Genomic DNA, 24,380 nt, shown 5'->3' on the forward strand with positions numbered 1-24,380 from the left:
GAAGTAGACGAAAGCCTTTTCAGTAAAAGAAATAACAATGCTAGACGTGTTCTTCCGCCACAATGGGTTTTCGGCGGATTATGCAGAGAATCAAATGAGTGTTTCTTAGTCGCTGTTCCAGATCGATTGGCGAAAACCTTATTGAACATCGTAAAGGATAATATCGCAGAAGGAAGCGTTATTTATACTGACTGCTGGAAATCATACAAGTCAGATGAACTGCAAGATGCCGGTTTTAAACACTTTACTGTCAAACACAACTTCAATTTTGTGGACCCGGAAAGTGGGTGTCACACACAAACAGTAGAACGGCTATGAGGCAGTGCTAAATGGCGTAATAAACGCCATCGGGGCACTGCTCGACAACATTTTGATTCTTACTTGTCCGAGTTTATGTACAGACGTTTGCACAAAAAAACTGAAATTTGTTCAGCTATGTTGGAAGACATAAAAAATTTTATGCCACCCGTTTAATTGCAAGTATATTTAGCCTTTTCTTCATAAAGTAATACAAAATTGTATTATATGAAATTAACGTCTCATCTAAATTAAAATAAAAATCTGAAATAGGTATTTACTATTACGTTTCCATTCAGTTATTTTAGCCTTTTTTATATAAATAATAATAATAAAAAATTGTATGATGTGAAATTAACCTTTTATCTAAATTAAAATAATAATGTGAAACAGTTATTTACTCTTATGCTTCCCTTCAATCATGTTTAGCCTTTTTTTATATAAATTATAATAATAATAAAAAACTATATGAAAGTAACTTTTCATCTAAATTAAAACATCAATCTTAAATAGTTATTTACTATTATACTTCCTTTCTTGCGTTAGGGTTGCCGCAATTATTTTTGGCAGCATTGGCATCAACAAAAGTTTGGCGATTTTTTACGGCCCTCAAAACCGAATAGTACCAAAACTTGTAACTGAGTTATTATAAAATGTAAGGGTAATAATTCTTTTAATTATACTTATCAGATTTTTTTACCTTTCATTTCAACAATACATATTCCAAAACTCTTTATTACGTTCTTAAGTGCGCATCTCATAGCATTTGCTTTACAATACCTTTTAAGAGATTGCTTTCCAATACGAACAATTCTTGCTTAAATAGTTTTATAACATATTTGTCAACAGGATTTCAATTTATGTTTACAATTCAATATTAAGGTTATTATATATTTAGATAACATTTATAACCATTATAAATTAGATACATTTAATAATTAGATTTCTTCACAGTACTTTCACAGTTGTTTATAAGTGATTAAATTCTTCATTTCAAATACATTTATAAATAATTTAATGAATATTTATGTATTTTGTCAATGGCAGATACATGCTTTTTGCAAGCACATGCATAAATACCCATACATATTTCCTAATTTTTATTTCCAGCATGTGCAAATCTTTAATTTCTGTGCATTCACTATATTTTTCGTGTCAAGTAATTTACACTAATTTAGCATACAACCGAAAGTTTTACATAAAACATATATATGAATATAATTATCCAAATAAGTAAAACGTGTAAGCCCAAAGTGATTATTTTTCAGATATATAAAATTAAAACGATGAGTTTAAAATGAGCAGCTCTCCTCTAAAAAATTTTAAAAGGTACATGTTACAATAATATATGGATGTGAAAAAAAATTGTTTTATTTAAAACATTTTAGCGTTTGGAAAATAAAATAAAATTAGCGAATCCTCTATTAAGGGTATCGAAAGACGTATACAATTTTAAATGTACCGTAAGGTATTTTTCATTCTTTAAGCATAACATTTTTCTTAAAATCTATATTTTTGTAGTTCAACAGAATTTTATAAAACAAATTCATAATCAAAATCGCTGTTGTTAGTTATCGAAAAATAACCAAGATGTGATTTTTGCGTAAATGTCACTACTAAACTATACAAATTGCTATTATCCATCACACTATGAATGTTTCTTTCATGCGAAAGTGTCCCTTTTGTATGGAACTGTCGTGTGTCGAAATACTATCAGAACCCTGTCAAGCAAGCTTCTGAATGTAAACAAAGAACACCCCATCTGGTGACCCAAGCTTCAAAGCATTGCTTCACTTCTAGTGCCGGTTGGCCCCTCCTTCCTTTCCTACCTCCATGGGACACACCGTGAGTCAATGATCGGGCCGCATGTGGCTTCCGAAGCAGTTTTATGCGGGCCACGAGTGCATTTCAATTACGGTAATTTCTTGTAAATACGGTATTGCAAAGATTTCAAGATTTTAGTTATTTGAAAGAGTTACATTATTGTCATTACCATTAAAAACAAACATGAATAATCTTAGGCAGATAGCCCTAGTGTGCTTAGCCGTAATTAAATACACACACACCAAACATGAATAGTGCACTAGAAGATCTGTAAAAGAATTTAATTTATTTGTTGTGCGATATAAATTCTATATTCAAAGATCTGAAGATATAGATTTGATTAAGTTTTATTCTTACTTGTTAAAAAATTAATAAGCTGAGTTACGAATTTTTGCACTAAAAATAATCGCTTTGTTTGGGAATCCATTTCTACGCCAAAGAGCTTTTTTTTTTTTCCAAGTTGAAAATTGTTAAGAACACAACTGGGTTAGTTGATAAGCATCTACAATCCGTGATGAAGATAATGTGATAATTTCCCTCCAAGGATACAAACTTAATTAGAATTGAAATACCATCAAGTGTCAAGCTGTAGCAAGAAATAAAGAAGTTTGTAATTATTTATATACAAACATATGTATTTTTGTTTATGCGCCGAAGAAAAATTTAATAAAGAAGCGAAATGGCATAGGGTGTCACTATTTTCTCTCAAGTTTTGGTGCAACTTGGAAAACCTTTCTAACCTTTTTAAACCCCCTTTTTTTAAACCCTAAAATATTTTCTCTGAAAACTTAGAAAGTTTTCATAATTTCTTTATTTTTAGTTTATATTAATAGTATTAAGTAATAATTTAATTAATATTAAGTAAATAATTTGATGATTAATTAAACACGTTAGAATTATTTGAGATAAATATAGTCTGAAAGTTTAATATTTGGCTGTCAGTATATTTGAACTACAAAGTGTAACCAGCAAAAATGTCCCGCAGGTGCCAAGCTTTAGAAAATAAACATAAATTTGAATTCTTTTCGTTTTTGGTATGTTAATTATTATTATTTATACATGTTTTGATAAATATTTAGTAAGTGAACTTTAAAGTATTTTTTATTTTGATAACAAAAATTTTTCATTTTGGGAAGGGCAAAAAAGGAAGATTTGGCACCGTTTTTTAGATTGTGCATGAGTTTGTTAAGAACCACTGCCGTAAATGGTAGGCTGGATAAAAGAGGGCCTTAGGCAAAGAAACCCATGATTTGTTTCTCTCTAACTTGTTATAGAGATCATCATGATTGGAGCACTACGCACTAGAATCGAGTTCTCTTTATTGATGTATCTCGTTTTTATTTGTAGAGTGACTCCAGATGCGTTTCAAGCTCGAAGGAGGAAAATACGACAATAAGCCTGAAAACATCTCTGAAAATAATCGGTACAGAAGTATTGGAATCATGATGGGAATCTCACTGAATGACTAATACTTATACATTTTGAACAGTGCAACTATGAATGTTTAAACACTCAGAGATGAGTTCTTGATTCTTATGTCAAGTTATTTAAGGATACAATATGTAATTACTTCTTTGTAATGGGCGATAATGCTCATCCCCATTGCACTGCACAAGTGACCGATTATCTTGAGGATATAAGAATCCAGTGGATGGAGAGGCCCGCATATGTGAGGGCGCACGAAGATACCTACTTGCATTGCTACAACCCTATAAAGTTGCAATTAAGCTGTTACTTGAATTTGAGTCCTACAGTTCTACTAGACAATTATCGAATTATCGCTTAAATATAATCCAAATAGTATGACGGAGATTTGCGAAAGTTTAAACAACTCTCTCTCTTTTTTTTATCAAACTGAACTTTAACAGAAAAATGGCACAACTTGTGCTATTGATAAACTACTGCTTGAGACGATGTATATTAAACAACGAATTAAGAATATTAAGAAAAGTATTATGATGAAAATTGCATTTATACATTCACATTTATTTAGATTTATATAATTTTTTAACGGCACAGCAGGAAGCAGGTGGAGTCAGGCTGACCGCTTTCGCCCCTGAAACTATGAAATTCCCTCCTGGCTGAGAACCCCTGAACTAGACGAAGGAAAGCACGGCACATTAATGATACTCTATAATCAGTTAAACTTGAGACACTGCATAGCAATGATAAAACTCGTAACGAATCATCAGCAAAGAATATTCATCAACAAAGAATGCTTGCCAGCATCAGTTCTCGCAAGACGCTGTCAACAATTTTAAAGGACTTCCGTCGATTGAAAATGAAATTATACAGATTGCAAAACCAATAGGCAGTGAGGGAGTTTTCAGATATGGAAAAAGGAAAAATCAAGCAACTAGTTGAGAATGACGATCGTGAAATGAACAGCAGACGGTGAAAGCAGCGCTAGTGAAGAATATAGAGAGTTTTTAACGTGTAAGAAGTTAAACGAACTGTTAGAAAGGGCACAAGAATTGTGCGATTTTGTTATGGAGATTAATCCAAATAAAGACCAAAGCAGATATTTTATGAGATATTGAAAAACTTTGCACTCCTTACCGGAAACGTTTGGTGAGTTGCAGCAGAAATTGTTCCAAGCAGAAAATCACCAGCTGTTTAAGAAACAATTGTATTATGTACCTGCTTATTAAGCAATAAAAGAAATTTTCAATTAACATTTTTCTCTTTCAACTACAATAATATTTAGGTTTATATCAATTATACATACTTTCTTAATCTGAACAGCATCTAATCCGACTTTTACATAAAAAGTAAACATCTGCGGAACGAGATTTTGGCGTACGTGCAATGTGTTAATGGCGTAATCCCTGCGTTCGACAAGGATTTATTGTACTGTAAATGTTGAAAGTGAGAACAATGTTTTCTATTTCCAGTAAAATAATAAAAAAATCTAAAAGATTTCAGATTTTAAATTACGTCCAAAGGGGAGTTTATTTAACGTTTTGTGTGTTACCTTTATTAAATATCATGTTCTTCTCGCTTGAACTTTAAAATTCAATTCAACAGCAATGTCGCAAAATTTTAAAATGAGCATATCTTCAGAATTCCCGATACAGAGTCTCGCGCGCTGGAGATAAAAAGGTTTCCCTTCCCGTAGAGTGTTGCCATTGCTCTCTTTTGAATCACTGAGTTTGTTACTTAAAAATTCGTTAACGTTTTACAAAATATGGGATAGGTAATAAAATAAATTCCAAGTTTGGGCTTCCAGATATCCGTATTCGGGTGGAAATGTAAGTTAGTCAAAATTGGATGGATCTAAGTACCGTTGTTTTAACACAATACGAGAAATAGAGATACATTTACGTAGATTCTTCATTATTTAATTTCTTTAAATATAATACAGGGCGATAATATTTGATGGCAATAATTTGAAAAGTGAATCGGACGTTTATAGTGAAACAGCGCAAAATGCCAAAACGAAAATTTTAGTCCTTCAGGGCAAATTTCCCCTTTGGTCTAATAATAATAATAATAATAATAACAAAACTCATTACATATGCAGGTAGAAACACGTTACCACATTTCTTCAAGAATAGATAATTTGTAATATCTTTTACCGCAGTTTCTCAATGGTGTAAGAGCTTATTTTCTTCCACTGCTTTCATTTCCCCCCAAATTCTGAACATTTTGCTAATTAAGCTTCGTCACGAATGACTATACCAATCAGCCTTCTCACTTTCGAAAACATTGCCCATGGCTCATAACCAGAATTTTACACGCAACAGAGGGTAAACTCCGTCTCAAATTTGATGGAGTTCCGAGTGTGCTGACCACTACACTACGAAAGCATGCTAAGAAGGCGGGAGAAATACCTTTTAATTAAATAATTAAAATTATTAAATATTTGCTCAAAGTAAAAAAGTAGATTTAGCAATATTTATGAATATCGATTTATTCTTGTATGTTGCTATATACAATGGCAAAGAAACTTTTCTGTTTGTTTCAGTGTAATATAAGCAACAAATATTTTGAAAATGAAGCTAACGATTATAAAAGTTTACGAAAAATAATTACTTCTGTAGAATAAATGAATTCAGATCAATTTGGATCCACTGTAATAATGAAGTTGGAGTTTATCTACAGGACTTAAACCAGATCCTATTTTACTCAGTTTGGAAATTCAGAAAGAATTATTAAAGTATAACAATGAAAGATACCATACCTTTTTAGATTCTAACATAGAAAGTTTATAACATATAGAGTTGGTATCAACATGAAATATCAGAAGCAGATTCTTAAAATGTTTTCCCGTTCTTGTATCAATCATGTTAGTTTGATAATTCTCTCAATTCTATCATTAGTTTGATAATTCTCTCAATTCTAGCATTAGTTTGATAATTCTCATTTGTTTATTCATTTAAAATTCAGAACATAAGTTAAACATAAATCATAACTTAGGTCAAACTTAAATCAAATCCTTTACTTCTTAACTCCAGGAACCACAACTCAAACTGAATAAAATTTCTTTATTAACACGTCAATTTGATGCTTACCCAAAATTTGAAAGTATAACAGAAACATAAATCCCGTTACTTGCGAAAAATACAAAATGAATGTCAAACTGAATGTGAAATACAAATCAGCACGTCCTAATAAGTCTTGATTTAGTCTTAAGTATTCGATATGCAAAAGCAGTTTGTCGAAGCTAAATCCGATACATTCGATTCAAAGAGCAACAGTATACAGCAGAGAGACGGTCAGCAAATATAGCCAAAAGCTGTCTTTGTAAACGCAAGAACTCTGTGCTTATTTATTCTTTCAGTAAATTTATATTTTGATGCGAGTTTACGAAAGTACAGCAATGTCAGTTTGACATTGCAACTGAGAAATATTAATATAAAATCTTATAATCATAAGAGTATTTTGAATCAATAATTGATGATATACTTCGCTTTGGTGTATTTTTATTTTGAGAGCTTATTCGTTTAAGGTTTAGAACAGCGGTCTCCAACCGCTGGTCTATGAAAACTTTTTGATAGTCCGTAGAAAAATTGAGACATTATTTATATTTTTATTAAGATTCAGTTTAAGAAATGACGAGAAACAAAACCTACTATGCAATATGGATTATACTTTTTTTTTTTTTTTTCTTTTTTTAAATTTTAGCTACTACTTTTAGCGAAAATCCTTCTGAATTTAGCGACTTTTTAGCAACTTTTGAAGGTGTATTTAGAGACATTTGAAAGTGAGAAAGTGAGGCATCCATGGATATGCTCTACTATTATCAATAATAGCGCGAAATGGAATTCTCTTTCCTTTTGAATTACAAACATTATGGTATCGTGGTTGTTAATAATACAGTTTTTCTCCGTGTCAATAGGCATCTTGATGGATTTTTATGAGAACTATCAGCATTTTTGTTTATAATTGCATTACTGGAAGTTTCCGTTTTTGTTTTTTCTAACTGTTGATCAATGGCGCCATTGCTGAGTAAGCCATGATTATTATATGTACAATAATTAAAAACTGGCGGGATAATACTGTCAGTTTATCAATATTGCTTTGCGTTTGCCGGTTTGTTCTTGCTTTTCGTCAAGTTCCTTTTCAGTGATATAGAAATGTGAAACTTTCTGTACAAGAAGGTAAGATTTTTGTACTTTTCATGCAATTTTTTAATGTGAACGAAATATGTGTAGTTTTCTGATTATTATTGCATAAATGTATTTACTTTTTTCGATTCATATTAGCGGTCCGCCAAAAATAAAATTATATATGTAGTGATGCATGAAGTTCTAAGGGTTGACGACCGCTGGTTTAGAACATAAGTCAAACTGAAAGTTAAACACTGAGGGAGCTGTTTGCTTAAAAGAGGGGGAAGGTGCTTTCCTGGAGGACGCTTTAAGAGAAACTGGCTCATATTTCTATTGCATATGAGTAAAAACACAATAACACCTACAGTGAGCCGTTTGCCAGAAATCGAACCTAGGTTGAACCACCTAAGTTCAGGTATCTTATCTGTAACTGCTAAAGCATTTACGAATATATACTGCTATTTGCGAACAGAAAATGAAAGGTCAGACCTGTTACACGTTCTTTTATCCGCATGATTAAATTTGCGCATAAGTATGAGAAATGATAAATAGCTTAGATGACAGAAGCATATGAAGTCGGACATAGAAAGATTTATTTACAAGAATATCACGATTGCTCTTGTGAATAACTAATAAAGTATGGGAGAGGTCCTTTGATGCTTGTGAGATTAGTTTGATGCTTGTGACGTATTGTAGTATCATTGACCCCATTCAAATTCTCTGTACTTACATAAGCATCTCGAAAACCAAAGCAGCAATACTTAGGATCAAGCGTTTGATCGTGGATAAGGCATAATAGTGTATATCCACGTTTCACAGAAGTGACTGTCTTCCTAAAGTAGCCATCGATTATTGCCCGGCGGCTCGTTGAAATTTATCTCTACAGCACGTGTTCGATAAGGCTGTCTTCTGCTCGCTGTCCGCTATCATTGATTACGGTTTGAGTGATGAACAAATCTAATATCCCGTGTAATGGCTTCAAACTTCGATTTTTCCTTCGATTTTCAGTTGATGACCGTTAAATTTAGAGGCAAATGTTCCAAGGATATCTAGTATACAGTTTTTGGCCAAATCATAGTCAAGTCATCGTTATATAGAAAGACGTCTATCTACTACTACAGCAGAAATGTTTAAACAAATGTTTAAAACATTGTTGAATTTTATAAAGTGTACTTTAATACTGTGAGTCGTTAGGACGTCCAGCTAGCAACTGGAGGATCCGCTGTTCGAATACTGGCAAGGGCACTGTTAATTCTTGCCGTTTCCCAGTCCGAAAATCTGATACTTTCTACAGTGACTAAAACTAAAAATTTAATGCAAACTAAAAAACGTGATGAACGATAACTCATCACCATCTGGATTCAACTGTCTGAATCTCGTGCCTCTCCCGAGTCATACTTTAGGTACGTACGGAATTATCGTTTCCCAGCTCATGCACGCTTGCTGCAAATGCAACTGGATAGCTGGAATGCCGATGAGGGAAAATTTGCTTTTTCATATTTTCTGACTTCAAAAAAAAAGTCTACAAAAATCCCTAGTATTTTAATGACTACATAACGAGATATTAGAAATATCAGCAAAAGCTCTGGATACAAATTCAGTTTGCAATCAAAATTGATAGGGACTTTCTCGACAGTTCTTATGTCCCCGATTGCCTGAAGGTAGAAAGTATCTTAGACAGCAGTAGCATAACTTTTAATTACTTTAAATCACAGAAAACTTACCAGCACTTTGTTAGTTATGGTGAAACATTTCTAGAGCATGAAATTTAACCTGATTCTGTAAATCATAAATGTTCAATTTTAAACTACTTTATATATGTATCAAACTGCGTATATTTTCCTGAGTACAGTTATTATAAGAAAGACAATAATTTTAGGGCAGCTTCAATTTCAGCAAAAAAATTTACAAGTTTTGCAGGATTTCCTGAAATTTCGCAATTAGGAAGTTTTTCCACGATTATCAAGTGAATTTCCGAATTTTAAATGTCTCGCATAGTATTTTATAATATTCATTGCTTGATTATTTTTCGCTTTCAAATAATTTTGATATTTGTATTAATTAAATTAATTAAAATGCTAATAATTTTAAATATAAATATTATAATGATTGTGAAATATAATCAGTCCATTATAAAAGCAATCTTATTAGAATTTACGCCAAAATATATTACGAAGAATTCCTTTTCTAAACTGGAAATCAGAGCTTCAAACCTTGAATCAGACAACTGTAGAATGAATTGCTAAATGCCATCTTTTCACTTGTTGCAGCAAAACATTTAACATAATGAAAATATAAGTGAGGTTCGTTTTTCAGCTAACCGCAAATTTCTTCAAAGCATATAATTCTTGTAGAATAACAATAATGTGGCCAACTGTTAATATCAGAATAACCGTCATGTGCAGTTCGGACTACGGCTAGACGAGCTAAGGTAGATTCAAGACGCTGCTAGAAAATGTTTACTTTAATGATCTATAAATGCATACTGTTTAATGATCTATAAATGCAGTGCAGATGAAAGCTGCTGAACGGTGCGTGGCGGGTCATCAATAGAGAGGTCAATCCCATTAAGATGGCTTCAGAGATTTTTGACTGGGTTTATGTTTGGGAAATCTGGGATGTAGGAAAGTGCAATAAAGTCTTTTTCGTGCTGTTCCAACTACATTTCTAACTGCCTGATCTCGCTGCTGAATGCCGTAAGTTTGGAATCACGTCTGAATCCCGGAGAATGATTGTATATTTCTAAATATCTCTGTGAGGTATGGGGGCACTTTAGATACTGGTGAGTCGAAAGTTCTCTCGATTGGCGTGTTGCAAGAGTCATAGTAGGCCTTCGGATCCGTCTCCCGGGGTGTTTTTTTTTAATCAAAATTGGAAGAAACTTCCCGTATTTGCTGTGGTAAAATCAGTCATTCCCTTGAACAACGTGTACAGTTCGGATAGTGGTGGTCCCCTTGGTGCACCTTGAGCAACGTTCTCTGTAATGAGACTGCTAAATGACCGATGAGTATTGGCCATTCACGACAAATGTAAGTTACAAGTATTTAGCCAAGTTACAAGTATTTAGCCATATGGAACAACACCAGCAACATTTCTAGCTATGTGAGATGGCGCATAGTCGCGCTGAAAGATGCAGTCATTCCAAGAATAAACAGAATTTGTATGTATTGGTATACGTGGCCTGAAAGGACTGATGCATAATTAACGATGTCCACTGTGACATCCAAAAAGATGAATGGGCCCAATGGAATTCCACGAAAATATTTCAGAGACCATAACGCTGCCTCCTCTAGCTTGTATTCGCTCTCACGTAGCTGAGGGGTTTTGTTCTTTTATTTTTCATGACGTATGCGCTGATGTCTATGTCTAGACAGCTTCGACCTGCAGAGCAAATAAACAGTCTTCGCATAGATTAGAACCATCGTTTATTCGATGGTAGGTTCAGGCTTGGCAGGGACCGTATTGGTACTGCCTTGTTCGTGTCCTTGGTGGTGGGGACGTTAAATGGTGGATGGTGTTGACCGACTGGGAGGGATTGGCTCCTCTCGGTCGGTGTGGAGGAACGTATGATCTTGAGATTTAAATAATGTTCCTTGTTGCAGTACCGCGAGAGGGAGTGGTGCCCCCTCTTGTGGGAATTAATCTTTGAAGCATTGGATCTAACGTGTGCTGAGTAATCAGAGTTGAGGTCGGCCCTGTGGATCTCTTCGTGATGGTCCCCCGTTGGTCTCTTCTCCGACGAATTAGATTGTCGAGGGAAAACTTCCCTCTGCAGGGACCTGGAGGAGTGGCGCCCTCTCGGATTCGTCCTGAAGTTGCAGTTCTGAAACCTTGAAAGGGAGGACTTGATCCTTCCAGAGCAGGGGTTGTACTTTGGTGTTTATGTTGGTACTTCCATGCAAATTCCAGTCATTTCCCCCGATGGACAGTCAAAAGCACAGATAATATCACCATCCCTCTGCTCCACAGTGCAGAGACGGTGATATATATAAGAAAATTTGCTGAAATATCATTTTGAACCCAATTACATTAGCCACCTGCTTTATTTGGACAGTAAATTGCTTTACTGTATTATGATCTGACCGAACGCACTGCACAACGATCGTTCACCTCTTTCTGCCTACAGTTTGACGTTTTCATATTGTTGAGTTTGATCAGTGCTTTTTTGCTATTCATAATACACTTTCACAAAAGAAGCCCGCGAATATTAAAAAAAAAAATCGAGTTTCTGAAACGTTGCTTCGTTTATCCATGACAACGATAACTGAAATCTTTCCCGAATGTGTATAACACACTTTATATAACTACCAAATTTGCACATGCCTGGTGCAAATAGTTGTTCAACACTCATTTCAAACGTTACATTAATAATATTCTGATCTGTTTTGATCTTATTTGTTTGTTTTTCAGTCGCATATCTATTATGTACGAAGATGAAGATAAATCAATATTTGAATTTCATTAATATAAAAAACAATGTAAATGAATTTTCTATTGAGAAGTACTATTTCTCGAATATGAAAGATTCTTTTTTCTAGTATATAAACTTATCGACTGTTGTACTCACAACAATACAGATACCGAAACACACTTTTCTAAATTTAATTTAAATTTTCTAATTTTACAGATGACAAACTAAACACTAAAATAATTATACGTAGAATAATAACTTATCAATACGTTTTATACTTAGACAGAAATTTTGATCTCATGCACTGTAATGTGCCTCGATGTTGACATTTTTAGCAGAATTTGAATGGTTACTGGTTTGATATTATCAGTTTATAGAATTTATTAGACAAAGTTTGCTATGCTTACTATGATTATTATTACTTTAAATTATGTGCTAGTTGTTTGTATTAATACTTCATATATGGTAGACCTTTTTTAAAGTGTTAACATAATTCCTACACTAAGAATTTTCCATAAAAATATTATTGAATTAACTGGTTTAACACCATTACTCAGAGAATGTTTCAGCAAAATTATTAGTACAAATTCTAAACCGTGGTAATTTTGAAAAGCTTCACAATATACCGTAAGGTTGCTCCAACATTTCGTCTTTTTTCACACAATAAAATTATTGGCCTTCTTAAAATATTCAGGAGTTTTTACTTCGCATTTATTTATACATACGTACACACACATAAAAAAGTACTGAAAGATTTGGGATTTTAACTGTAGTACAGAGGGTTTGTTAAGGTTTTTTTACGCTCTCACTGAACTCCCAGTCTACCATGTCTGCTGTTGTACTTAATTCTGCTTACTCATTTTTTTGTCTTTTTAGCTTTATTATAAAGTACCGTTTTTTTTCGCACTTACGCCGCATACAATATTAAGTGTCGGCATATAATTTATATTTTTTCAGCCTTTTCTCAGTTTATTATATCAATACTGAGTTTTATTAGTAAGATAGGTTATAGATTAAAAAAAACTTTCTCTTTTCATTATTAATTCTTATGTGGTAACATTATTAAATATCACGTCTTCGCACTTAAGCCACATAAAATTCAATTCAACAGCAAATTCTCAAAATATTTAAAAACAGCATACCTTTAGGATTCTCAACAGAGTGTTAGAGGCTGCCATACATATTTTTACCTTCACTATATTATTTCTTTAAAAACTAGCTGCTCGAGCGGCAGCCGCCTAAAATAGTTACTTTAAAAACACGAAAAATTTTTTAATGATTTTAATGAGTCCATCTAGTGTAATTTAATAAAAGTATTAAATATGTCCAATAAGACACTTCCTGTTTTAATACACCTTTATTTAAATCAATCACATTAAAAAGTAGAAAAATGTAATCTTAAGAAGTGTTTATTACTTTTAAATCGTTTAGTTATTCAATAATCTTCCAGATTAAATTTTAAAGTATTTTAGGCTTCCGTTAATGGGAACACGCTGGCCCGTGGAAGATAAAAAAATTTATTTCCAACGGCGGCAACACGTCACTTTCACAGAGCCGAGTGTCTCAGTGAAACTAAAAGATAAATATCGTATATTTTTACGAATGGTAACCAGTCTCACCGCTGAAGATAAAAATGTTTTATTTCGAACAGTGTTGGCACTGTTCGCTTTCAAATCGTTGACTCTGTTAATTAGAAATTAATTAAAATTTTCAAAACATGAAATAAATTCGAAATTCAAAATTCGGGCTTCCAGATACACATGCTCGTGTGGAGGATTTCCTTATTCGAAATTTGATAGCTGTAGGTACCGTCGTTTTTTCAGAATGCGGGGAACATTTAGACATACATGCAGATTCTTCTTAAGTTCTTTAAAAATAAAACAAGTTGATAATATTTGGTGGCAATAATTTGAAGAATGATACGCCGTTTATAGTGAACTAACGTATCTCATTTCAAGAGTAATAGACCCTTTTGGGCTTTAAAAAATCTGAAAGCTTAAGATTTTATATTACGCCCAAAGGTGTGTTTTTTACCATTTTGTGTGTTACATCTATTTATTAAATATCATGTTCTTCGCACTGAAAACATAAAATTCTATTCAACATCAGTACCGACAAAAATATTTAAAAGACCATATTTTTAAAATTTCCAATACACAGTCTCGCGCGCTGGAGATAATTTTTTTTTTGTAAAGTGTTGCCATTGCTCGCTTTTAGGTTTGTTAATCAGAAATTCGTTAAAGCTTTACAAAATATGAAATATGTAATAAAACAAATTCCAAATTCCAAATTTGCGCTTCCAGATGTCCATATTCGGGTGGAAACGTACGTTATTCAAAATTTGATGGCTCTAGGTACTGTTGTTTTAGCACGATGCGAGAAGCATAAATACATTTATGCAGATTCTTCATTATTTAATTTCTTTGAATATAATACAGGGCTCTAATATTTGGTGGCAACAATTTGGAAAGTGAAATGGAATTTTATAGTGAACCAACGCAAAATCCCAAAACGAAATTTATAGCCCTTCGGGGGAAAATTGCCCCTTTGGGCTAAAAAACGTAGCTATGAAATCATGTTTTTTACGATTTTAGAATAATTTAAAAAAGGAGTAGAATTTTAACTTAACACGTAAATCAAAGTCATCTGTATGCAGGTTTATGAAGTACGATTCGATGATTAGATTGTAAGAATAATGCTTATTTCCTTAACTTTGTTAAAATACTAAAACGCAAATATGTTATTTATTTAGCAGAACAAAAACGGGAGACTGAGCCTGGATCTTCGAATGATGTATCTTGAAATATTACCTACAGGCACTAATCAATTCTTCTCAGCGGATACTGATACTTTACATTAAAGAGGATGTGTTTTGAAATCTCTTTAAATTTTTGTTTATAAATCAGAAGAATTAAGAGTATTCAGGGTTTTCATTAATGTTATAATGTCTAAGATATCATTTAATCCATGTTCCTCATGATGTGAATATTTGAATTTCACGTTTTTAAATTTATTGCAGTTTATTTCGAAGTTTGTATGTAGCAAACATTAATTGAATCAGGCGACCTTCAAATCACGAAGTTTGAAAACGTGAATGAGTAAATGCATTACCGATTTCTAATGACGTTTCCTGGCAAATATTTATTTTTTAGTAAAAGGTTTTAAGCGTATTTTGCGTATCTTTAAACAGCGAAAAGGCATTCGATTCTGATAATAAAATAGTTTCAGAAAACAACTCTCAAGAAATATGAAATAAAAACAGCGATTATAATAAATCAATACTAAAAGTAGAGTAAAATATACACTTCGAAATGTTGGCTTGGGCATGTATTTATTAAGTTTCGCTGTAGAGCGGAAAGAAATCAAAACTCAACACAAATTTTGGCTGCGGTTTGTTTTTAGATTGTTTAACTGCAATAGAAAAGTGTTAACTATATTGCAGAAAGAAAAATAAAAGTTTTATCGCAACGCGCAAATCTTACAGAACATTCAGAAGAAAAATGGGATTTAGATATTGTAAAATTTTAAATATCCTCCGCTAGGCAGATTTTGACGAATAATATACAGACATATCTTTTAAGACTTATAAAACAGATACCTAGAAAATATTTAGAGAATATAAATGAAACATATTTTTTTAAGATTAAACTATCATGCAATTTAAAAGCTATGTAAATTATATCTGTTAAATAAAACAGGAAACAGTTGAATAATTTTATGCTTTCATTCGTTAAAAACGTAAAGTAACTAGAAGAGTAGCCTTTTCTCACATAATATATTAAAATAGCTTAACTATATTAGTTATATTCGTATCATTAACTTAATTAGTTTAAACAAAAGCACCTCACATAGAAAAAGATTCAAAGAATTTTAATAGGTTATCAAAATAACAGTTGAACAAAATAATTTATGAATGCAAATTCTTTATTTGTATTTTAAATTTCTATTATATTCAAAGTTCATTACTGGACTTCAATAGTTAAAACTATTGAATATATAGAAATATATATATATATTTATCTGAAAAGATAAAAATACCGTTTGACTGAGAAGTCAGTATAACATTGTCATAAGTCCTTACGATACATATAACGCAAGGTATTGCTCATATGATCCGCGTTTTATAGTCTCTGTTGCCAGTATGTGATTTCATATTGGCAATATGAGAAACTGCACAGAAGGGGTAAAAGTACCCTTTGTTAACGCTTTAAAATTTACAATGCGTCAACTCGACGCTAACAAACTACGCCTCTGCTTGGGCGCAACTGAAGTTAAAGAACTAACTAAAGATTTAAGATATGTACAAGTCGTCGAGTTAAACTACAGAGCTCAGAATAATTCCTATTTCTGAACCCCCCCCCCCCCCCCATCGAAAACTAGTAGCAGAAAGCAAATGCAATTAAGCCACACGAACCAGCAATAACTATGAGAGCAGACGCTTAAGCAACAGAGGTTAGGCAATAGCCTAACTCTCTTTTATTCTTTCCTACTGAAACTCTGTTTTTAAAATCTTTCTTCAAGGTAGAATTTGCATTCCTTCACGCGCGTTAGCAAAATTTAAATATTCTGGCACTAACAATTAGGGGAAAGGTTTATAGGAAAGAATAACAAAGTAAATATAATTGGTTATTTAAAATAAATATAAATCCCTTACAACATTATGAAAACTAATGAAATAAGAAAGAAAAACTTCTAGAAATTTTCTTCTGGAAATCGAGTATATTTTTGTACAGCGAGTGTGTTTTTGGTATTAATTTAATAGAGTATAACGAAATGTTCTATTCTCAGAGACATTTAAACTGTAAAAAACTCTTAATGTAAGGATCGTATTACTAAGAAATGAGTTATCTGAATTTGAGTTTACAAGAAATAAGCAAAGGATGCATTTCCTGGAAATTGTTATAAATGTTTTATTTCGAGAGTAAAGTGTATCCGGAAGGTTTAAGACTTCGCCTATACGCTCTCCAGTATTGAGCACACAAGGTAATACACATCCAAACCCTTTATGAGCTCCATTCAGCATTTATTCTTGATATTTCAACCTTTCAAATACTTCTTAAGTGAGAAAGACTGAATTCAAGAGAAAGGCTGCATATAAAGGAAAATAACAGTCATTGAATCACTAAAGCTCCGAACCAATTATGGAAATTATAGAAAAGCAATTTAATCCCTTGTCAGACAGACCAACTCAACATAATCAAGCCGACACAATATATTTAACAAAGCAGTTAAGAACAATGTTGAATTCAGAAAAAAGAAAAAAAACTCTAAATTGTCACTATGTTTGTAAAAAAAATGGTCTTTTGAAACAGCAGATGAGTTTAATTGTTTAAAATAGTAGAAAAGTCCTGCAAAGAAAGAAGAATTTGAGATACTCTTGTTTAATTAGTACGCACATTACACGAGACAGATTAGCTTTTTCCCATTTTATCGATGCGGAGGAAGAAGGAATCAAAAGCTTTCACTAGCAAAATTACGTAATAAGTGTAAACGTTTTAAGAAATTCTGAAAAAGTAGTGGAAAATTAATTCATGTTGCCAAGTATTTCTTCTTATTAATATATAATTTATCTTCAATTTTTGAAAATAAATCGTGATTATTGAATTCAGAGGGCATATCAGACGAGATTATGAGGTTTTAATAGAACACAGAAAACAAAAGGTCTAGTTACTGATTTGAAGATTCATAAAGACCTTTTATTGAAATTTGCTTTGTTAAAGAAAAGTAATAATTTTTCAGTAGATATTCAAAAACCCGGAAGAGACCATCAGTAACAAATTTGTTTGGGGTTGAGAGAAATGATGATGGATTTTACAGCCTTTATCAGACTTTTGTTTCAAACACTTTGTTTACGCTTTTGTTTTCAAACGAAGTTCAGCACTACTTAGTGATTGGTTGTTGTTTTTTGAGCTGCTATCTTATGATAAATGAAAATGCAAACTTTATTTGAAGAAAGACAATATGCAGCAAAAGCATTTTTTTCTAAGAAAACATGTTTTTCCAGTAGAATATAATTTAATACGCTTTTATTCCCTTGTTGCAAGAAGTTAAGGAAAAATTGTCACATGTTAGATCTACTTGCTATTATTTGGTGCATTATATTCAATAAAGATTGAGATTTTTTTAATAAAAGTTTTCATTTTAAAAACGAAACATATTTTCTAATTAATAATTATTTATGAAATAAATTTCAGTTTTACTAAAAACAACTAAAATTAGATAGTTTACAAATAAGTTGAAAATAATACATAAATGAATTGAGAATAACGTTCAGGAAGTTCAAGTGAATGCAAATATTTTTGGCTCGCGAACGAAGCAGATGAGTAGAATAATCCTGGAGCCACTGAGGTGTGAAATAAGTGGCCTTATTCTTTTATTTTAGAATTCGTAAAGCTTCGGAGGATAGCAGCATGTGGGACCAATTATTCTAATTCATAAACTGTTTCAATAAGGAAGCCGATTATCTTATTTTAGCTGCTATATTGTAAAATGCATGAAAATATCCGTTTTCTGCCCACTATGTTATAATTTTAGATAATTAGGCATCTCTTTAAGTATACGTTATTCTTTAAATTCATAATTACCAATTTCTCTTTTATTTACACGCTGCTGAATTTGTCTTTAAATCTTAGTTGTCTAAATATAATGAAAGGACGGAAACCAAATTTCATAAATGTAGGAATGGAAACCAATTTCATAAATGTTTAAAACGTGTTAAAAATTCTACGTAATAATATTGCGTAATAATATTTTTCAATACAAGCATGAAGTAATTAATACCTTCCCTAAACGACTATTTAAAATGGGCATAAGCAATGACAACAGCTTTACTTATATACTCAAATTAATTTGCATAATTTCAATCTTCAGATCCTAAAAAAAAGTAATTTATTCAAACTGGTAATAAAATCATGAAGTTGTACTTCACTTTTATGTAAATTGAAATTTATTTGAATTAATGTATAGTAATAGTAATTTGAATTAATATTATTTCTGATAACATCATAAAATCACATATAAGGGGAGAATCTCCAAAAGACGAATATATCAACGCAAAATAGTTATAACATCCTTTTCTCAGTTGTTATCATTTATATATATGCTTTGATTTACTCAAAGCATATTCATTTTTTACGAGGTGTAAAGAAAAACTTTCCGTGAGCAGTTAAATAGTGTAAGAGTAAAATTATTTAAATTCGAAATAAAAATATCAATTCAAAAGTATCACCTTACGCAAAGATTTCATTTAATTATTTTACAAGTTATTTTGCATCTACAGTCAAGCAAACAACAAAGCAATATATGTATTAGAAATCCATTGATAAAGTACTTATGATGTTCACATTAATTGCATGCATGAATAAAGTTTAATTAAGTAAATTTTATATTTTAATAATTGCATTGTAGAGACATTAGGATTTTTTCGAAGGCACAGAGATGAAAAATAAGCAAACGCCTTCGCCGAGAATCGAACTATGGACCTGTGAAATACCGGCCCAGCGTGCAGACCACCACACGACGAAGGCACGCTAAGAAGGTGGGAGAAATACCTTATACTTTCCCTTTTAAAGGGTGACTGGGGTTTTCAGCGGACCCAATCGCCAAATCCTGGGTGGGGAGAAATCATCATCCACCACCCTTTTAGTTCGGGCGCCACTGTAGAGACATAGGATTTTTTTCGAAGCTAGAAAGATTAAAAATAAGCAAACGCCTTCGCCGGGAATCGAACCATGGACCTCTGAAATACTGGCCTGGCGTGCATGCCACCACACCACGAAGGCACGTTAAGAACGTGAGGGAAATACCTTATAGTATAAATTTCGGATAACCAAATTTCTTTTACAGAGAAACAGGTAGAACTGTCTCTAATTACGTTGATTTGAAATACGTCAGCAAACGTAAGTACATGTTATATAAGCTAGTGTAAGTATTCCGTATGGTTTGACGAAAAAAAATATGAAATTAAAATTTCAAAAATAACTAAGCTACTAAAATTGAAAATATAAATTGTCTGTTTTTTCTTTTTTTTACTATAATTTCTTATGATTTTCGAAGTCACTATCTTGAATTTTTTCATTCGATATACTTAAGTAAAATATCATAGGAAAGAAAACATTTCATATCACAATTTGCTTAGTTTGTTTTTTATTACTCATGAGATTCGATTGGTTATTTAATCTTTAAAGTCGCTGCTAAATCAATTAAACGACAGGAATTCCATCCTGACGAATTTAATTTTTCTTTACACGTAATTATATTATTCCTTCAGTTTACATAAACTATTTTATACATTCTCTTTAAAAAAGTGAAAATCATCCACATGAAATCTGTAACATAAATAAACCTCTATCTTAAACTAACAGTTACGAAAATGATTTTTTATAAACCAACAGTTTTCTTTTTTAGAAAAGCACGTTTGGCAAATAAGAAGTGTATTGTAATATAATGTCTCGAATCATTTTTCTTTTGTCCCTTGAACTCATGAGGAATATATTGAATAATATTGAGTCATTTATAAAACTAAAAATTAAGTATGACATTGCGCGAATAGCTGCTCTTTAAATAATTCATATTGTAGTAAAACTTAAAGCAGTTTCCGAAAAGACTGTTGTAAAGAAATACGTATAATTAAAAGAGCAAAAGGTAAACCTACTCACCTCTTCCACTGCGTCCCACGAACCTCAAATCGTTAAACTTCGCGATTTGGTTCTTGACGACCGCTGTCGAGTTGCGCATCTCCCCGCAATAGTTTTCGTCGTTGCCCGCTCGAATGGTCACTGTTGTCCCATCGAGCACCTCTCCCAGGACAACCACCTTGAAGGCGACAGGCAAGGTCTTGTTGGACCTCCAGTGGTTAGGCAGGACAGTGCACAAGATATTAGGACTGCCCGTGCGCACCAGTTCTCCCGGGTGTTCTCCGAGAACCTCGCAAAGGCCCCGGTCCACGAACTCGGTCATCGCGGCGCCACGTGGCGGCTCGTTCGGCACATGCATGCGGGAATGGTTGGCCCTCGCGGCCGCTCTTTCGGTGCGCCGGCGCCCGTGCGAGTTGGTGCCGCGCTCTGCCCGCCGAGCCAGCCAATTGAGGCTTGTTGCGTCAAGGGTTGCCGTAGGACAGCATTTTGTCGGCGGCTGTTTCTTTTTTTGAGGAGAGATCGAGGGACTCGGAAATGTCGCCAAGAAACTGCAGTTTCAGGAAAAAGTTTTGTTTCGTTTTTACCTTAAATGCAGTCTTTGGCTTTTGGTAAAACTGACACTCGTAGTCATTTCGTGAACCATATTTTGCGTAACTATAAGTCTTTACATTAATCTGCTAACATATATTGTGTTATCATTTATTTACCTCTTTTTACATACAGTTTTTTCCACTCTTGGTCTATAAATGTATTTTTTGGCTGCATTGTTATCACTGCATTGCTTTGGTACTTCTTTCTAATCAGATGTTGGAAGATAATGTTTCATACATAACGCAGCTAGTTTTCTTAGTTTTAAAAGTTTTACGCATTTTTTTTTATTATTATTTACCTACGAATGTACTGATACTTAAATTATTGTTGTAATTTTATCTTTAGTTGTTGTTACAGTTGTATATATATGTATGTATTCAACTGTATTATTATTTATTTAATTACATGTCGTAGAGCGTACCCACTTCCATTATATATATATATATATATATCATTAGAAAGTTTTTTTATATATATCATATCCAAAAAACATAAATTTAATTAATGCGATAATTATTGGATTTATTATTTGGCAGATTTAGCACAAGTATTCGTTATTTTAAATTACTCATAATTACTTGTTTACTTGTATATATATATGAAAAGTTTTAAATTTTATTTCCGAATCTTCCTTTTTATGAAACTTTATTTCCATTTAAGCCATAATTAGCTCTTTATCTATTTTATTAAGTGATTTATTTACTATGCCATTTCTTATTTAATTACTTCCAAATTATGCAATTTCCAAAACTTCTTATATTTCTTTAATTATTTTTTGTTTTGGTTATCTAGTATACTTTGTTGAGTAATTGAGTTACATGATCAGATATAGGTGCGAATGTTTATTTAGAGATCAGTAAAATATAGTAATTTTTTCGTCTGTCAGTATATAAATTTGTGACAGATCCATCGTTAACAAAATACTTAAACAATGCAGAAAATGAATAGGAATCGGCTCAAAACTTCAAGCTCAAGTTATAGATAGCTTAAGTAGCAGCTTTTCTGTATTCATCCTCTTGCTCAAAATATTGTTTCGTCATTCAATAATAGCTGATTCCTGTCGTATGTGATGCAAAATATTTATCAAATGTTGTATGCTCTTGCTCAAAATATTGTTTCGTCATTCAATAATAGCTGATTCCTGTCGTATGTGATGCAAAATATTTATCAAATGTTGTATGCTCTTGCTCAAAATATTGTTTCGTCATTCAATAATAGCTGATTCCTGTCGTATGTGATGCAAAATATTTATCAAATGTTGTATGCTCTTGCTCAAAATATTGTTTCGTCATTCAATAATAGCTGATTCCTGTCGTATGTGATGCAAAATATTTATCAAATGTTGTATGCTCTTGCTCAAAATATTGTTTCGTCATTCAATAATAGCTGATTCCTGTCGTATGTGATGCAAAATATTTATCAAATGTTGTATGCTCTTGCTCAAAATATTGTTTCGTCATTCAATAATAGCTGATTCCTGTCGTATGTGATGCAAAATATTTATCAAATGTTGTATGCTCTTGCTCAAAATATTGTTTCGTCATTCAATAATAGCTGATTCCTGTCGTATGTGATGCAAAATATTTATCAAATGTTGTATGCTCTTGCTCAAAATATTGTTTCGTCATTCAATAATAGCTGATTCCTGTCGTATGTGATGCAAAATATTTATCAAATGTTGTATGCTCTTGCTCAAAATATTGTTTCGTCATTCAATAATAGCTGATTCCTGTCGTATGTGATGCAAAATATTTATCAAATGTTGTATGCTCTTGCTCAAAATATTGTTTCGTCATTCAATAATAGCTGATTCCTGTCGTATGTGATGCAAAATATTTATCAAATGTTGTATGCTCTTGCTCAAAATATTGTTTCGTCATTCAATAATAGCTGATTCCTGTCGTATGTGATGCAAAATATTTATCAAATGTTGTATGCTCTTGCTCAAAATATTGTTTCGTCATTCAATAATAGCTGATTCCTGTCGTATGTGATGCAAAATATTTATCAAATGTTGTATGCTCTTGCTCAAAATATTGTTTCGTCATTCAATAATAGCTGATTCCTGTCGTATGTGATGCAAAATATTTATCAAATGTTGTATGCTCTTGCTCAAAATATTGTTTCGTCATTCAATAATAGCTGATTCCTGTCGTATGTGATGCAAAATATTTATCAAATGTTGTATGCTCTTGCTCAAAATATTGTTTCGTCATTCAATAATAGCTGATTCCTGTCGTATGTGATGCAAAATATTTATCAAATGTTGTATGCTCTTGCTCAAAATATTGTTTCGTCATTCAATAATAGCTGATTCCTGTCGTATGTGATGCAAAATATTTATCAAATGTTGTATGCTCTTGCTCAAAATATTGTTTCGTCATTCAATAATAGCTGATTCCTGTCGTATGTGATGCAAAATATTTATCAAATGTTGTATGCTCTTGCTCAAAATATTGTTTCGTCATTCAATAATAGCTGATTCCTGTCGTATGTGATGCAAAATATTTATCAAATGTTGTATGATGAAGTACTATTTTGTGACTGCTGCAAAAACTGGACAAATTAAATTCATTGTTCTTATGTTAAGATAGTTTATCGCTTTTCTCTCCCGTTCTTGTGAAATGGGTTATTATAATTATATGATCTTCAAACAGCTTCCTTTAACATTTTAAAATTTCATTAGCTTAATTTTATACACTCCTTGGTTGCATATATGCGTTTAACTATTATTGAGTTTCTGTTATTTCGTTTTACTTTTGATGGTTCAAATGTACAGATGTACATTTTAACTTCGAAAAGTGATTAAATTGCAGAAGTAATCGTTGATTCAGTCTGAACGGAATATTGCTTTAAATTTTCAAAATAAGAAAACTGAAGTTGTAATATAATTTTTAATTATTATTGAAACTGAATTCTGAACAGCAATATACGATCAGTTAAGTATAAATTTAGAGTGAGATGCGACAACTTAAACATATCGCTCAAGAATTTAAAATAGCATATTTATGTCAATTGAGATTTGTACGAAGAAGGAGGTGGATTAGAATTATGTTTCCGTCAACTTCA

At 32.2% G+C, this 24,380-nt stretch overlaps 1 protein-coding gene across 2 annotated transcripts in view; it reads right to left on the reverse strand.

Moving 5' to 3' along the window:
• The window catches only part of LOC118187943 (uncharacterized), a 133,640-nt gene extending 112,491 nt beyond the window's left edge, over positions 1 to 21,149 (reverse strand). For both annotated transcript variants that reach the window (XM_035358245.2, XM_035358244.2), the window contains exon 1: positions 20,742 to 21,149. In XM_035358245.2, coding sequence (XP_035214136.1) covers positions 20,742 to 21,078 — 337 coding nt within the window. In that variant the 5' untranslated portion in view covers positions 21,079 to 21,149. The remainder of the gene's footprint in view (positions 1 to 20,741) is intronic.
• Between the last annotated feature and the right edge of the window lie 3,231 nt (positions 21,150 to 24,380).

Source organism: Stegodyphus dumicola, chromosome 3, assembly GCF_044657685.1.
Source record: "Stegodyphus dumicola isolate Sdum_Otavi_A_Nest chromosome 3, ASM4465768v1".
NCBI classification, from domain to species: Eukaryota; Metazoa; Arthropoda; class Arachnida; order Araneae; family Eresidae; genus Stegodyphus; species Stegodyphus dumicola.